The sequence below is a fragment of the Pleurodeles waltl genome, chromosome 9 (assembly GCF_031143425.1).
Source record: "Pleurodeles waltl isolate 20211129_DDA chromosome 9, aPleWal1.hap1.20221129, whole genome shotgun sequence".
NCBI lineage: Eukaryota > Metazoa > Chordata > Amphibia > Caudata > Salamandridae > Pleurodeles > Pleurodeles waltl.
This window is the reverse complement of record NC_090448.1, coordinates 1,961,702-1,979,600: the sequence shown is the minus strand read 5'-3', so window position 1 is coordinate 1,979,600 and position 17,899 is coordinate 1,961,702. Positions and strand designations below refer to the sequence as shown.

Here is a 17,899-nt window from a genome sequence, read left to right as displayed (position 1 = left end):
AGCATGGAATCTAGGGTGCTTGCTCAGCTAGCTGAGTATATGGAACATTTGCATCCATCTAATCATCTGGTGATAGGGGGGCGATATAAACTGTTCCTTCGTATTCAAGAACCTTATAGGCAATTTGACAACTGAAGAAGATGAATCTTGGGGGATGCCCCAAACGAAGGACGATACTCTTAGCATCGGTTCTTGTGTTGCCACGCAGATGGCCTCCCTTTGTTTACGCTTTGGACTCAGAGAACGCAATGGTCGCACTAGATCCGATCCAAATTGTGCCCCCACTTTTAAGCGTGGATGTTCTTCCAGCATTATTGATTATTTTTTGGTCGACATCAGGCTCTGGTCAAACACTCTGGATATGAAGGTGGAACCCCGCTATGATAGCGACCACCACCCCCTATGTTTTACTTTATCCAATAAAGCTTTTGGGAGAACCCAACATCTAGAGACTACTGATGTTCCGATCCATTGCCCGAACCTTAGGCAAACTCGCGTCAGTTGGCCAAAAGTTACATCTAATCCATTCCTGATCAAACACATTTATTTTTCCTTTCTACAGCTGTTCTCCGGTTTTGATGAGCAAGAGGTCGATAGTATTCCAATCTTGAAAATCCACGCCGAATTGACAAACATCCTACAGAATTTTTTCTATAAAGAAACCAATTTTAGGTATACTCTCGATACCATCCGATCTAGAGAATGGTTCACCAAAGACTGTGACCTTGCGAGGCTCAATCTCAAATTGGCCCTCCACAAGCACTCACAGGAGGAGATCAGGGACGCTAGATTTAGTTACACCAAGGCCCTGAATCTAGCGAAGAAAAATTGGGAATTTGAGATCTGGCAGAAGCTGCTGGAGGCAGTCAAAAATCGAGACAAGGGCTCTTTTTGGAGGTTGCTGACCAACAGGCATAGAGAGGGTAATGTCACTTTAAATCTCCATATCCAGCCCGAAAGATGGGTGGCTCATTTCTTCGAGATCTACGCTTTATCCATACAGCAGGACCATGAGGACCATAGGGCCGTTGAACGCAGACCTCTCATTGAAGGACCTACGGAGGACATTGTTTTCTCAATTGCTGAAACCACAGCAGCTATTAGTTCTCTGAAATCCGCTAAGGCTCCTGTTCCTGACAAGATACCGGGGGACCTGTTTAAGTCAGAACCCGTTATTTGGCCGTGGTATATTAATTCACTATCGAATGCCATCGCAGCAGGTGGCCCTATTCCGGATTCGTGGCTCGGGCCAAAATTATCCCTATCTACAAAAAAGGAGATGTGGGACTGCCCGTAAATTACCGCCCAATTAGTCTCATTGACAATCTACAAAAGATTTTCTCTAAGCAAGTCCTAGACAGGCTTATGGATTGGGTCCAAGCCAACCAGGTCCTATCCCTCCTCCAGGCTGGTTTCCGTTCAAGAATTAGCACTATGGACCAAGTTTTTAGATACTTCCGACTACTTTGGAAATACATTACTTTGGCCAAACAAAACTTGTATGTTGCTTTTGTTGACCTAAAGTCCGCTTTCGATCTTGTTCCAAGAGAGAAATTGTGGGAAGTCCTAAATAAATTGGTGTCCCTAGGAATCTGGTGCACCTAATCCAAAGATTGCACAAGAACACCTATGCTCGAGTAAGATGGGGTAGTCAGGGGGAACTTACTGATCGTATTAATATCAGGCGGGGGTACGCCAGGGCTGTTTCTTTGTTCATTAATGAGGTGGTGCAAGTTGTAACTGATTGTCAAAATGATGCCCCTTCATTGAACAACTTAAAAGTTCCAATTCTCTTATTTGCTGATGACTCCCTCTTGATCTCTAAAACACCTATGGGCCTTCAGGTTCTCCTGGATAGGTTCAGTGTGTTTTGTGCAGACCATGGATTGGAGCTCAATTCTAGTAAAACAAAACTTATGATCTTTGGTCTTGGTTGCACCAAACGATGTAACATCTTATATAATGAGGTTCCTCTATTGATTACCTAGGGGTGAGAATCAGCAATGACATGAACTGGCAGGCCCAGGTAGGAAAATGTTTAGCTCTTTTAGCACACAGGTCAGGGGCAATTTTGCGTTTCCAAAAGTCCAATACTGTGAAAGTTGTTTCCCCAGCTATTAAACTTTACCTAGCAAAGGCTCAGAGCGCCGCGGTTTATGGCGCTGAGGTTTGGGGCTGCTTCAAAACTAGTGAGTTATCTGTGGGGGAAAATAACTTTGTAAGATCGCTCTTGGCATGTCCTCGTAGTACGCCCTTGGTTCCAGTGTTTTTGGACTTAGGGTTCCCCCACATTTCTGATGTAATAGCCCCAAGGCCTCTAACATTTTGGGTTCGTATCTGGACCACCCCTGAATTAGTTGTATATAAGGAGTCCTTGCAAGATTTGTTGGATAGACCGAACGTACTTTCTATCCCTTGGTTTAAGTACATTTCGGAATGGTTTCACACCCTGGGACTTAGTGACTTTTGGAGCCAGCCAAATAATTTAAGGAGGGCTCACAAGGATCATTTAAAATCAGTTTAATGGTCCCATGTTAGGAAAAAGTATCTGTTATGCACTTCATATGGTAGGTTGACGTCTCAATTTCTCGATTACAAGTGGTTTCCCCACTTTGAACCCTTTTTAGACTTGATTACCGATCAACTAAGCAAAAGTTTGTATGTCCGGTTCAGGTATGGATGCCTCCCCCTGAAGTCTTTTACCAGTTCATGGTGCTCTACTCTGCTAACCGATCAATGCCCAAGTTGTAACGGCTCTGTAGAAACTGTAGTGCACTTTATGTTTATTTGTCCTGCCTATGGCCTTGTCCGGCGGAAATGGCTCCGTCCCGCTTGCAGGAATATGGGGTTGAGAACGTGCAAAGATGCCCTAAGGTTGATGTCGAGAGACTGCTCCCCCTTCCTAACTTGTGCGGTCAGCAAGTTCCTTGGTCCGCATGGCATATACGTACACATTTCTTAAAAAATCATAGTGATTTGTTATTAATTGAACCCTGATCTTCACTTATTTAATTTAATTACTGTTCATACGATAGTTTGAATTTTCTATCAAATTATCGATGAGGAAGTTAAAGGTAGCTAAAATGTGATGATTCCTCTTCATATATAGGATGGGAGACATATATGAAGATTTATATCAAGATTTATATCAACACCTTTTTGTATACTCGCAAATCTCTCATTTTATCCTCCTTATTACTTTTAAACCTTGTTATTATATATTTATTATGTATAGATCATGGTTTTACTGTTGTAAGTTATTGCTTTGATGGTTTAATTAGACTGAATAAAGCTTGTGTGACTTGAACAGATCCTGAACTCAGATGTGAGTACTAATTGATCAAAGCAGAACCTAATAGGGTGAAATAGGAGTTGGATAGCAAAACAATAAAAGAATACTAACACAGGAATTGTTGATAGATTGATGCAGAGGGATCAGATAATTTGAGAGGCGTACTTATATAGTAAAGAACAGCAGTTGATATGAGAAAACAAGCATGGTAGCAGCAATTTGAGCAAAGAGAATGCTAGAAAAGATATGACTATAGGGATAGCATGGAACTGCAAGCAACAGTTTTTGACAAATAACAAAAGTTGTTCTGGAAAAGCGAGTGATGAACCAAAGATTATCCCTGAGTCCTAGTTGAGGAAGAAGATGGGCTAGGAAACATACACCTGAGGTGGAGTAGATATGGCTGACAAGGCAGGGAAAAAAGATAAGCTAAGTTTTTAGGGTTCTATGTTAGGAATGCTATTACACACAATGCTCAAGGGTGTAAAGTCAAGCGATTATCAGGTTATGAAGAGAGTCAGTAAAAGCGGAAAGTGAGAAATAGACCAGATAGTTATCGGCATGGAAAAGAGGAATTAAAGGCAAAGGAAGACATCATAGAAGATAAAGGGATATTTTACAAACAAAGTATTGATGGAAAAACAAATAATTCTTGAAAACCAATCTTGAGAACTGGAAGGAAACTGATACAGCCTCTTTCCAGAAACAAAAAAAGAACAATCGGAAAGCCAAGAACAGAATAATTTAAGAACATTACTACAAAAAGAATAGCTAAAGAATCTATAGAGAATGAATGAAAATAAAGTGATCCATCAGGTTGAAAGCTGCTGAAGGATCAAGAATGAGAAAAAAAGACTGATTTTGATTTGAACATGAGGTAATGTTAGAGATTGAAAGTAGTACAGACACGATGGATTCACCAGGACGAAAACCAGACTGAACAGAAGAAAGAAGATTATTAGCCTGGTGAAAAGAAAAAAGTTGAGAAAGTAAAATATGTCACTTAGAAAGAAAGGGGTGCAAATAAATGAGATGGGAATTAGAGAAATCGTTAGGGTTAAGAGCAGGTTTTCTTCTCCCCACGGCTGCTCGCCAGCACCACTTTGGGGTTTCTGCTGCAGTGACATGATGCTGACAATGCAGAACTAGTTTTATGACAACAGTATGGGTCCTTTTTCATTGTTTGTAATCCTTCTCCTGGCCTTTTTGCCGTATCTGAGGACCCTTTATGTATAGTTACAAACCATGAGTAGCATTGGTTCCCTCTACCCCAAGTACTGGCTTATTTAAGTTGTCAAGTCAGCTACCATCCCCTCGCCAGTTCTTGGCTCCCAACATTCACTTACATGGCTCACCTCCGTGGGGCTCGCCTTCAAAATGATCTGATCTCGTTTCTCTCAGGCCTCCACGCACCCCGCTGTTTTATTATCTTCTCCTTATCCAGATAGCCGACAAAGGTCAGATGTACATTTTGCATTTTTGTTTATTGCAGTGGGGCCTTTTCGCATAGGTAAACATACAAATGAGTAAATGTATGCACTTAAATTTGCTTTTATATTTTTGAGTAAATTTACTATTTATTATCTTTTCACTATTTCCGAGTGTAAATTACTCAAAAGATTAAACTTGCATGTCCCCACCCCTAGAAGAAGTGGTTGGAGCTTAATTTACAACTGTTAAGAGCCTACTAGTAACTGCGAGACCTAATTTTACAATTCTGCACACTTGACGGAGGCCTCTGCCACTGGGGTGGATACCTTGACCTGTAGAGCCAACTTCTTTGTCACCGGGGTGGACGGCTCTCCAGGGTAAAGTATAGGGAAAGTGTAAAAGTTCATTATGCTTTAAAAAAATATTTGAAATCCTCTTTTTATTAAATGTATACATTTATTTTATACCTAGAACAAATTAAATAAAAAGCTGTAGTATTTTTAAGTTAATTGTAGATTAAATAACTAATTCTGTTATATTTAATTTAAAATATATTTATTTTTAAGTGCAAATATAACAGATTCTTAAGCCATATTTAATCTACAGTAAGATGTTTACATTTATTTACTATGTATAAAAAAATATTAAAGGTATGTATAGAATGTAATTATTTGACATATATTTAAAAATGAATGCTTGCCATCAGACAACTTTGGATTACTAGAGCTAGAAGAAGACCACTACAACATTTGAGAAATGTTCTGCAACCCAAACAGTTTAACACTGTTATAGTGACTCTTTGGAATGCCACTTTTGACGGCTAATATTACTCTGTCTACTTTTGAACCCCCTATGTCTCTCTTTCTTTTGTTTACATACCGAAGGCCTGTCCCTTTAAGGCTTGATCACGTGTCTACCGCTGTCTTCAAATTAAGTACACACCCATCTGAGGTGTGGTGGAAAGTTTCGTGGGCTGGGCATGGCTCAGCAGCTGAGCTCAGCGACTTACTTCTAAACTGGGTCCAACGAATTCGCATACAACTCCTCTTTGAGGGAGCAGCGCTCTGCTGCCAGCTTCAGTGCTTTGTTTTCCTTCTCTGGCATCTGTAAACAGTGGACCTTCACACCAGCTGTGCTCTGCATGGACTTGTTATGTCTGATTCTTCCTCTGCTTGATGCTACTTCCACCATCTAATACTTCCTTCCACACTCCAGGTTGTTATGCAATTTCTTCCTTAGTCTTCCTGTTTATAATATATTGTCCCTTTGCAATGTTTATTTAGTCTTTTGCATTACAAGGTAGGATTGTTATATGAATTATTGTCTCTATTTCAGGTTGTCCAGTTATCTCATCTGCTTTTACTAGAAGCATAAAACCAGAAAAGCAGAGACAAGAGGAAGAGGATCATTTACAGAAGAGCGAACCCAAGACATGGACCACAGGTGGGTGGGGACCGTGTGATGTTGATGCAACGATGGCAGCCAGTCAGTCTGTGGGACACAAAGACAGACAGAGAATGGGGACGAACCATGACTTCTTCAAGGTAACCTCTGGTGACCATTACTTGGAGAAAATGACCTCTTAAGCATCATCAACCTCATTTTCTCTTAGACTGTTCACCTTGTCAAAAGATAAATACTGTACATGTTATACACTTATTTATTTGAATTGAATTTAATATATTTAGATGGCTCCTCACTTAATGTACATTAAATTGATATAAAAATAATTATACATTTTCATTACTAAGGAATAATGTAGGAGCTACAATTGGGGAACCAGAAAATTATTTTAATACAATTTAAAGGAATGAAATTGGAATTTTATACAAATAATTAAATATTTATCATACCTTAGGTGCAGAGTTAAGATTGAGGCAAAGTACACTATGTGTAATTTAAAATAATGTAATAATAAAAGGAAGAGGTAAGGGATGGGGTAACTTTATGCTTTATGGGTGAGGACCTTTGAAAAGGCGAAAGTGGGACGAGAACGGCAGACAAGGCAATGCAGGAAAAAAAATTAGTATGAGAGTGAGGGGCAATAAAAAATAGAGAAACAGGGAGAGAGATAAACAAAGACAGGGAAAAGAGGGGGACAGAGAAAGGAAAGGAGAAGTAGAAGGTGAGAGAGAGGAGGGGGAGCAAGGATGAGAGAGGGAGAGAGAGGGGTTAGCAGATTGATGTCAGTTCATGGTGGAGCATCATGTTCTTTCTAATTATAACAAATACATGTGTACCATTTATTTAAAGCAACAGACGAACCAGGTGGCACATCTACACTGTCGGTGAATCTGAAAGATGAGAGAGGTGACCTCCTGTGGGAGCAGCAGGAGCCTTTGGTGAAAAGCACAGGTAGGAGCATTGAGACACTGAGAGGATTTGGTTCACCTGAATCACCTGAAGCTTTTTCAACTTGGTGTATTCTGCTCGTCCTCTGTATAAAACAAAAGCTTTCTGGTGGATGCATCTTTCTGCAGGTTCCTCCCCTTTCCAGTATCCTTGCTGGTGTCAAACTGAGCTTGGAAACGTACTTCCCCAGTAGTGGTTCTCACGTGCTGCGAGGTGGTGTCACGTGGACTCATCCGCGATACTACCTGGTGGACATGACAACTCTAGTGTATATTAGGCACCAGCATCCACAATGACCTCAGTTCCTGTTCTGTGCATAATCGATGGATTCTGGAGTACCTTCTCTGTGCTTCACCCTCAAAACTTTCCTCCGCTCAGACAGTGTCTAGGTGAAATGTCTTCCCTGATAGCTTTAGGGATCAATTACTTCTTAAGTTCCACACAGATGTCCACAAAACATGTGCATGTGGTCTCTTGCATCCGACCATGGTGAGGAGTCCTGAGGTTAGTGTTTCTTGATGCATCCTGAGGCCATCAGGGAGTGGAAGCCCGTTATTTTGGGCCATGTCCAAAAAAGGAATATGCCAAATTGCGCTCCTTCTCCTACAGGTGTATATCTGGAAAAGCAATGATCTCACAAAACATCTTTCCACAAAAAAGCACCCTATGAGGAAATAATCCCGTTCTTGGGACCTTTCGGAGGTTGCAGGGACCTCTGTTACACCCCTGCATCTGACCTAAACCTCCCAATGGCGGAGGTTGCTGTGAGCTCTGCAGTTTAACAGGATTCTTTTCTGGGACTGGTTTCTATTTATGTATCAATACGCTGATCTAAATCCCCCACCCCCATCCACCTCCAGTGCTTGGGCCGAATGCACAGCATTCCCTTCCACTCATCACCTTATGAGTACAATCCTAACACTAGTGTCTTTGTTCTCTACATGGGCTGCTCCACTTTCTGTTCAGCTTTCTTGGGATCCTTTGCCCCTACAGAAGACTGTTGTGGCCCTCATTATGACCCTGGCGATCTTCTGACCGCCACATTATGAGTGTGGCGGGTTGGCCTCTGCCAACCTGCCACATCCCCACTCAGACCGCCAGGTCGGTTGGACCCGCCGGGCCAGAGATGAGTATCTCTGACCAGGCGGTCCATAGAAGACCGCTGGTGGTATTTTGAGCTAGCTTTCCACCGGGGTTTCCGCTGCCGTAGCCCTACCATTAAAACCCTGGTGGAAAGGCTACCGGTGACGAGTCCCCCACCCACCCCCAGCAAGCATAATACCCCTCCGCTCCCACTCCCCCCTCGAGGTACAGCGCCCCCCGGGTACAGTGTGCCCTTACCCGCATACATGCACACGCACACAGACACCCACACAAACCCAGCATACACTCATTCGTCAACACTGACATACACGCATTCACTCACATGCATCCATACACACATTCACTGCAACACTCATACACTCATTCACTTCAACATTCATACACACATTCACTTCAACATTTATACACGCATTCACTTCAGCACTCATACACACATTCACTTCAACATTCATACTTGCATACACACATGCATACACACACTCAGATAAACATGCATACACACATGCAGACAAACATGCATACACCCGCATACACACATGCAGACAAACACCCACTTACACACGCACGCACGCACAACCCCCCCATCCCTTGTCAGACGGCCGACTTACCATATCTGGCGAGGAGGTCGTCCAGCAGGGAACGGGTCTTCCACCACCTGCAGGGACCCGCCATCAGGACACCGCCAGGCTGCATTACTGCTCATAATACGGCTCGTGGAGTCCTTTTGGCAGGGCGGGCCGGTGGTGGAACCATCCATGTGCCTCTGCCTGCCAACATGACTACTGCTGGATTTCTGCCCAAAATGTGGCGGAAATCCTGCAGTACTTGTAATATGGTGGGCGGAAGTCCGCCAGCACTTCTGGCGCCTGCAGCTTTGGCGGTCTTTGAAAAAACCCACCAAAGTCAAAATGAAGGCCTGTGTCTTCCTTTTTTCAAAAGTGCAAATGGATTTGAAAGATTTGCTTCTACCTTAGCTGCCTCATTGCGGCTTCACAGTCCTTCTGGGATTCAAAGGCCACTGTATCTAGGGAAAAATTACTAATTCTTGAAACCAGTTCCCAGCATAGGATGAAGAGCTTGATAATGCAATTGAGGCTTCTATATCCACACCAGTTACCTCCAGTCTATTACACTGTGATTCAGCGAGTGCAGTTTTCTGAGGTCCATATCCTCCTACTTAGAGCCATTCCTCATTACTATCAGACATTGGTTGTATAGGTTGAGAGAATGTATTTACTAAACTGAATTCAGATGCTGAGCCACCAAGTTTTCTATTTTCTTACGCTTGTGGGTCTAGCGTATAAGATCTGCCTGATCTCGTAGCCTTAGATTTTGAAGATCTGAATGCTTTCCTTGCAGAAAACTTGATGCCCCTGTTTTGACTGATACTGAGTTCAGACATGATCTCTTTGTTGTTTTCATGGGAGGACACACTGCACGACCTTATGGACACATTCCCACAGTAGGGCAGCAGGATGCAAGAATGAAAGACCTACTTTGCTGTGGTTCACGCCGCGACCTCCATTGGCACAGACTTGTGCTGTGGATCCTGAGTGATGCCACCAGCTGTCCACAATCACTCCGCAGCACCTCCCACTTGGTCTTCAAGGTCTGCAATCTGTTTCCTGGGTCAGACTCTGCAGCTTTGATTTCCTTTGCTCATCTGTATCGTACACACTGCAGCCACCAGCCTGTCTCCAATCTGGAGGTGTTGTACCCGCCATTACACTCTCTCTGGCAGCAACAGATGTCACACGTGTCATAGGCTCAGGCTTCGCTTTCACCAGTCTGCAGCCTCCAGCTGGTGCTATTCACATACCATCTTTGCACCATCCTTTGTTTCCATGAAAGACAGACCCTGGCACGCTGCGTTAACCACGCAATCACTTTCTTTCAGGTGCATGACATTTACTGTAGGCAAATATGCAATGGAAACATACATAATCTACAGACTTGAAAAGGGGTGTGTGGTACCATTCTTTCCTACTCCCACCTCCCCACATCTGTACCTCCAACATCCCTTAGACCCAGCCCCAGACAAGCTAGAAACCCTAGTTTGAGCTGCCACATGCTTCAGCATGGAGCCTCCTGATGCTAAGGCTGACTTGCTACAAGTATCTGCGAGGCCCGAGTCCTCCCAGGATTTAAATAAAGGGCTCCCTGGATGCCCTTATCTACCCACGGGGTGGGGTCCCTTTGTGGTTGTCCAGGACTGCTGCACACTGACAGTCTTCCTTATAGATCTATCACTCCATGCTACCATCCAGTTCCAGACCCCTCAGTCCTATGAGGGTGGGAGAGGCCAGGCTTTAGGGATTTTGTGTCTTGGTGGAGATGTGGTGGTGGTGGGGGCGAAGTATGGCCTTTCCAGGGCCACGCCACGGTGTTCTATGGCATGGAGTGCCAGCAGCTCTCTGTGGGCCTAAACCTATCCGAAAGTCTATCTGTCCAACTCATGGATGCCCAGGAGCAAGTCCCAGCCTTAGACGGATCATTTCTAGGTGTGCACCAGACTCTTACCTTCCCCCGGTGAACACTCCGGGGGTTGAGCTGATGCAGCACCAGTTCCTCTCTTTCCCCATGGAGGCTGTAAATATAAGTGACAAACAAATGTTTTTAGGTAGTCTGTAATGTCCCAGTTTTGCATTATACAAATGAAGTAAATGCCTGGTTTTTCTGTTATGTATTTTAAAGTAGTCAATTTACCAACTTCAGAAGTTTGAAAGGCTGAGTTGATCTTGCCGGGATTTAGACTCATGAGCTGCAGATCACCTCTCTTTCCAGCAGTAAGCATTTAACTCACTGAGTCATCTTCCTCCTCCCTGCAGATGATCAGTCACACACAGTTCATACGTGCTGACAACTAGACCCACCCGGGCAGTCCACGGTAGCTGCTCTATCATTATGGATTATTTTCCTGATCTTCTACTGCCACTATTGCCCTGCAGAGACCCAATAATACCATTAGTACCCCTGATGGGCGAGTCGAAGATGTTGCGTGTGAGGGGAAGGATGGCCCAGCTCTTCCACAGCAGTTCCTGCAGAAAGCGACCCAGAGCTGCACTTGCTGCAGGAGAGAGGGGCTGTATGCTCCAAAAGCAGCGCGGTCACCACTCCCTTGACCCGAAGGAGAGAAGCGGTGCCTGTGAGGAACATATCAAGACATGCTCCTTCACGTCAAGAGCCCATTGATTACAGTGCTGAAGACATCACCACAAATGGAACTTCTTTTCTGAGACATTGCAGCGCATAACTGTACAGCATCCCCTTTTACTGTTCTGTGGTTCAGTTTAAGTGGCTATTTCTCAATCCTTTCTTTTTATAATATGATAGATGAAAATGATGCTTCTGTCTGGTTTGTTTTCGGTGATTATGATTAGTATTGTGTCCGTCAATCGCCACCATATCTAATCAGAGGCTAATGGTCTTATTTAGAGTTCTACCGTGTGGCCTGCCATATGTCAGCCTGGCAAAGGTTATAGCTGCCACCACTCTGGCAGATTACCACCGTCCATATTTAGAGATCTCGACCTGCCTGACAGAGATGCCGATGGCTTCACGGGAGCCGCAGTCACGGCCACTCTTCTCAAATCACTGAAAGTTTTCTGAGCAGCTGCCATGGGTCAGGCGGCCGCTCAGCAAATACTTTTTTCAAAAACAAACTCACAGAGTGGGAATTATATTCTGAAAAACAAAATACTAATGACCCTGGGAGTTCTCTCCTGGGCTGTGAGGGTTGTGTTTATTTGTTTTACAAGTTCAGGACCACCAGTGGTCCCAAACAGAAAGACAAATACATGAGAACATCCATCCTGAAAAGAAATTCAGGTCCCTACACAGATGTCACCAACTTAATCAGAAAAGTGGCGTAAGGTTTTCTGCCAACGGAGCCAGTGGGGGCTCTTCAGGTGGAACCGTGATGGTCCACCCGACTAGACAGAGGAGGAGGGCATCAGTTTGGCAGGCAGGGTGCACTGCCACGCTTGTTGTGAAGTACCCTTCTGCCAAGAAAGGTCCCAAGCTTTTGGCGACACAGGTGAAGATGGAATTGTCTGCAGATGTGGTGAAAGGTAGGTTAAGATATTCATTGTGTTAGCCACATGGGCCATCTCCACATTGTTTACTAGTCTTTGTGTCTGTGGAGGTAGTTGCGGAGACCTCCTCAGTAGGAGAAAGGGAATAACATGTTTACGTTCTGGGAGAAGCTAGCTTCCTTTTAATGAGAAACACCAAATTTGTAGGGAATATGCACACATTTAGAAACATGTAACTTAAAAATGTGCAGATCTCCTTTGTAAGGTGCGGCACTGCAGGGCTGGATTGATGTTAGTAAGGAATGAATTATCTACCTCCTCTCAAACAGGCTTCCACCTCCAGGGGATGACCAAGGCTCGAGAGAAGCCTCTTCACTTGTATCACACAGGAGGAGCTTTCACTCCTCAGGGATGCTGAATTTGTAGGTTCCTAGTTGATTGCTTTGTCTATCACTGTCCTGTAAGGAGATCCTGGTCACCGGCATCGAAGGAGACCTGGATCGCTGAGCTTGTTGCACACAGCCATGTGGCGCGTATTGAACGGTAGAGCGGTGCTATATAAAAATGTGAAATCGATAACTTGCTTGATAGTAGTAGCTGTACTATCAAGTCTTGGAACAAACAATGTTTAATATTTTTTTTAATATTCAAGAGTTTCCTGTGGATAATTCTACTTATATATGTTTTAATTTACAGATAATGAAGATTTAAGCAGCGAAAGAACATATTTAGACTGTATTAGCACAACTGCACCGTTAAAAGATTCATCCAGAAAAGGGAAACAGAGCAGTCTTAGCAACGCTGAAGCAAAAACGAACTTTGAAAGTTCACCCTGGACTGAAGTCATATGGGGTCTTGAACAGTTAAACAGCAATCATTGCGAAAGGGCTGTCGGCAGTCAGGCGTACTTTGGTTTACACTCAGCACCAATATCTGGAGAAGGCACTAAAAGCGACATTCCTGTGAGAAATGAAATGCTTTGGACAGGTCAGCAAAGCATCCCTCCGAACGAGGCATCATATACCTGTACCGAATGTGGGAAAGGCTTCAACAAGTCAAATCTTAAAAGGCACATGAGAATACACACCGGAGAGAAGCCATATCAATGTCTCGAATGTAGGAAATGTTTCAGTTTGAAGAGCTCTCTCGATCGGCATCAGAGAACACACACGGGCGACCGCCCTTATCAATGTAGCGAATGTTACAAAACCTTCAATACAAAATACAATCTAACCATGCACTATAGACTGCATACAGGAGAGCGGCCGTTTCACTGCACTGAGTGTGACCAAACCTTCCATCGGAAAGACCATCTTCTTTTGCACCGCAAAACGCACATGAGAGACTGCATGCTTGTGGGAAAAGCCTCAGTATGAAGATCATGCTTAGTAAACAGTAGACTGCAGGGACACTTAAGGAGGTTTGACAGGAAATTGTATTTTTCTTCTTGCAGCTCCCCTAAGTATACTTCACTGTGCGATTACCTAACCCCCATTCTGATGGAACTCCATTGGCTCTTCCGGCTGCCCCGACATCTTCAAAATTAGCTGCATCATTTACAAAGCCACCTCGACCCCCATCCCGCCTGCAGGCAAGCTCACCAGCTCTGGTGGTTCTTGGATCACCTACAGCCAGGGGACCCTCAGACTGGAGACTAAGAAGTGTAAAAAAGAAACTAAATAAGGTAGCAGGCCTGTTCTCTCTGTGCACTCAGGATCATGGACAGCATCCCGTTATCCATCTGACGCTCTCCCGCCGTGTCCCAGTCTGGGAAAGAGCTGAAGACTTGCTTCTGTAAAGAACGCCGCAGTGCAGGAACAGTCCACTTCTGTCACCAGAGCCCAGCTACGACTCCTGTCTCTCGTGCACTGTATGCCAGCCTTTGACTCTGCACACGGGAAGAAATGTGTCCTTGCGTCACAAGTTCTACCCATGGAACCTGGGGACCAAGGTTCAAATCCATGCTAGATCCAGCATCGTGTGATTTGGGAATCCTGTTGCAAAATACTAGAAAGAGACTTGTGGTTGGGAAGTGGAAGGAGACGGGACTCTTGGTAAAGTGTTATTAGAGGGCTGAGGGTTGGGCAAGGCACCTGTTTGGGGAGTGGAGGGGAAGTATGAAGGTCAGAGGTCAGGTATAGTGCTGTGCTTGAAGGCTAGTGGGACAGCTGGTATGCCAAACTATGGTTGGGAACATGAGGCTCTCACATCAGGTATGGAACTGTGTGTGTGTAAATATTTCTTTGTATAGATTTGTTAAAATCAATTAAAATATGAATGTATTAAACAGGGGCGTAGCTCGGGGGGGGTTGTTTTGGGTGTTACAGCCCTCTTAAAAAATGTCTGTCGGATTTCACCTGGGATTTTTACATGCCCACATTGACATTGTCTATGGTTTGAAGGCCTTAAAAATGTTGATTAGTTTGAAAATATTGTGTTTTAGGTACCCTTAACAATCAGCACTCATCTCTCTTTCCACTTCCATGTGAGCACCCCCCCCATGTCCTGCTTCTCATGTAATTTGCTTTAACAAGATGTTTCCAGCGTGATTGTTGGGATATCAGAAGCTCGCGCCCACCAGTCATACTGACCAAGCTGTGCCAGCCCTGGCGATAAATCTCATAAAACATGAACTCATAAGAAGATCTCACAAATTCGCCTGTGCCACTGTTAAAGTTGTGACTTAGGTTACATTTAAAATAAAAAAAGAGAAATAGGGATGAAAGGAATTTCTCAAAATACATTGTTGTAAATAATAACTGTTTACCATGTAAAGCAATTTGACTAGGCAGCCAGTACAATTAGTAAATATTCCTTTAAAACAGCACATGGTAGCCTCCTTCACTGTTCTATTGTTGGCTTCTCTGAAGAAAGGATGCAAATATTTTTGAGGTAATTTGGAAACAAATAAATGTTCACCTGCTCTTCATTCTCTTTAGATAAGCAACATATGTCATGTTATGCTAAGTGTACTTGAAAAGCATCAACGTACGATGAGAAGTGGATGCCGCCCTGACTGCGTCCTAGGGAAAAAGCCAGGTTTTCAGTTTCTCCCTGAATTCTAGAACTGAGCTGGCAGCTCTAATGTGGGGTGGGAGTTTGTTCCAGGCTTTAGGAGCCAGGTAGAAGAAGGTAGAGCCATCTGACGCGGTGGCCAGCATCGAACAGGAGGTTGGCCGAGCGGAGGTGTCTGCTGGGCGTGTGGAAGCTGATGTGCCTGTTCTTGTAAGTGGAGCCTAGATTGTGTTGTGTTTTGTATTTGTGTGTGAGCAATTTGACCATGGACACTTGTGTATGGGAAGCCAGTTGAGACCTCTGAGGTGAGGAGAGATCGGTGTGAGTCAGGCTGCAGTATTCGGAACGATCTGGAGCTGCTTGGTGAGTTGGGTGTAGATTCTAATGTGGAATGCATTTGCATAGTCTAACTTCTTGGTGACGATTGCCTCGGTGATTGTTCAGTGGGTGTCAACAGGAAGTCACCTGAAGGGAATCTTGAAGCTGTGGAAGCAGGGTGACGTAATCTGGTTGACTTGGCTGGTCATCAATAGTTTGTTGTCGATCACGATTCCCAGGCTGCTGGTTTGACTGTACAGGATAGGTGTAGCTCTGAGATCGGACAGTCACTAGAACGAGGACCATAGAGAAGAGTCCTACCCAAAGAGTACTACCTCCGTCTTGTCTAAGTAGAGTTCAAGGCAGTTAGGTTTCCTTCATAACGTGTCTTCTGACAGACACTTGATGAACTTTGCTTGAGTGCTGTCGGTGTTCTTGGAGAGGGCGAGGAGGAGTTGTGTGTTGTTGGTGTACAAGATGATGTTGATTCCATAGGTTTGTACAATGTTGGCCGGTGGTTCCATATAGATATTAAAGAGTGTTGGGCTGAGTGAGGATCCTTGGGGGTCTCATCAGTCAGGGCAATGGTTCTGATGTACCTGGACCTCCTGTGAAAAGAATGGTTGATGGTGCTAGTCCTTCTGAGCATGAACCCTTAAGTTCTAGTAACAAAGGCACACTCCTTCAGCCAAGAGAGGTACTCTGCAAAAGGAACACAATCACTTCAGACAACCATACATGAATGCTTTACAGTCAGCCTGAGGTAAAAAAACTTTTTTTTAAAACACCACACTAGAATTACTATGCGAAATCCAAGCCCATGTGAAGGCCTTTGAGCATTTCCCCCTTTACTGAAACCTAAGCACGGATCCTCTGCTCAGATGATTCTTAAACCTTTATCTGTCCTTAATGCTGTGTTATTGCACACAAATAGTCCTTTTACTTTAGCCATGTTTTTTTGTATTTAACCTCAAATTGCTTGGGTGTCCTTGAAGAAAAAAGGAAATTCCAAAACTAGAAGTGTCAGTTTAGTGAACTAAACTGAGATCCATGTAATGGTCTGGAATTGTTGTAGCATTAAATTGTGGTGAAAAAACGAAGTTAGGCGATGGGAGTTCGCCAGCGCCAGCTCCATGACTGTGTTCTAAGGTTCAAGATTGTTGGAAGCTATCACGAAAAGAGTTCCAAGAGGGGTTGCTGGCCCCCTGCTTACAGGTGAAGGTGTCCAGGTTACTCTTGTCGTTGGCGGTGGGGTCCGGAACCCAGAGACAGCGCTGACAGGAGACACCGCTCGACAGATTGACGAAGCTAAGGGGGGGGCTGTGTTTGAAAGCAGTGTTTCCTGTTAATTAGAAGGCTGTCTCTGGCAGGAAATAGAGACCTTTAATTAGATGACAGGACAGTTGGGAAGCACCGACCAAACAAACAGACAACAGAACTAACATCTCAAAGTAGATGATCTTCATAGTGAAGGAGTCCACCACACCCGCCCCAGCTCCACTACCGTTGCCCCCTCCTAGGAGTGTCATACCCCGGTCTGGCTGTTCCGTTTGTTCTCCTTTATCAACACTTGTATCCAGTTAGGCAGGTGCCATGTACTCTGCTGTGCATTGCAAAGAGATCTGCTTAACTGAGTGTGAGCGCTTGGAATCTGTTTGAACAAACGTGGTGCTGAGTACTTCAAAGCCTCTGTTTCCTGCTGTACTCAAGGTTGCCTGATGTGCTTGTTTGTTGTTTGTTTGTTCAGTTGCTCTAACATATGATGCTGATTAGTTCAAAGCCTCTGTTTCCTGCTGTACTCAAGGTTGCTTGTTATACTTGTTTATTTGTTCACCTGACGCTGTTCCGTTCTGGAAACGACATTAAAAGCCACTTCCACTCGCTGACAACAATTCCTTTCTTTCTTGCTCCACCAGACACGGATCTGGAACTAAACCTCACCTCTTTTAGACCCTTACTTCGATCAAAAAGGTGTTTTACAGTGTGCAAGAAACATGTCACCTCCCAGAATGACACGTTGTAAGCCCTGTAATGGATGTTGCAAATGTTGGTGATAGATCCTCACCAGATTTGCAAGTAGTGCCTGGGGTCACGCCATGACTCTAAGGCCTGCAGTGACTGCGTGTCAATGAACACAAAGGCCATAAGAGACAACGGGGGGAAATTCTAAATCACCAAGCACCAGAAGACTCTGCGATGCAACCGGTGCAAGTTACAAATTCTGTCCAAGTCCCATTTGAGATCCAGAGGTCACTGGAGTCATTCTAGAAGTTGGTCTTCTCAAAAAAGGCAACAAATGTAAGTGCCACTTGTGCCATTTCCACTACTCACACTTCCCTGAGAAGGTGCAGGG

The 17,899-nt window shown here is 44.2% G+C and overlaps 1 protein-coding gene across 2 annotated transcripts in view; it reads left to right on the top strand.

Moving 5' to 3' along the window:
• The window catches only part of LOC138258806 (zinc finger protein 2-like), a 74,211-nt gene extending 59,174 nt beyond the window's left edge, over positions 1-15,037 (top strand). The window contains exons 7-9 of one of the 2 annotated variants that reach the window (XM_069206042.1): positions 6,059-6,166; positions 6,977-7,078; positions 12,910-15,037. In XM_069206042.1, coding sequence (XP_069062143.1) covers positions 6,059-6,166; positions 6,977-7,078; positions 12,910-13,589 — 890 coding nt within the window. In that variant the 3' untranslated portion in view covers positions 13,590-15,037. The remainder of the gene's footprint in view (positions 1-6,058; positions 6,167-6,976; positions 7,079-12,909) is intronic. The other variant, XM_069206043.1, reaches the window with a different exon arrangement.
• Positions 15,038-17,899: the final 2,862 nt, after the last annotated feature.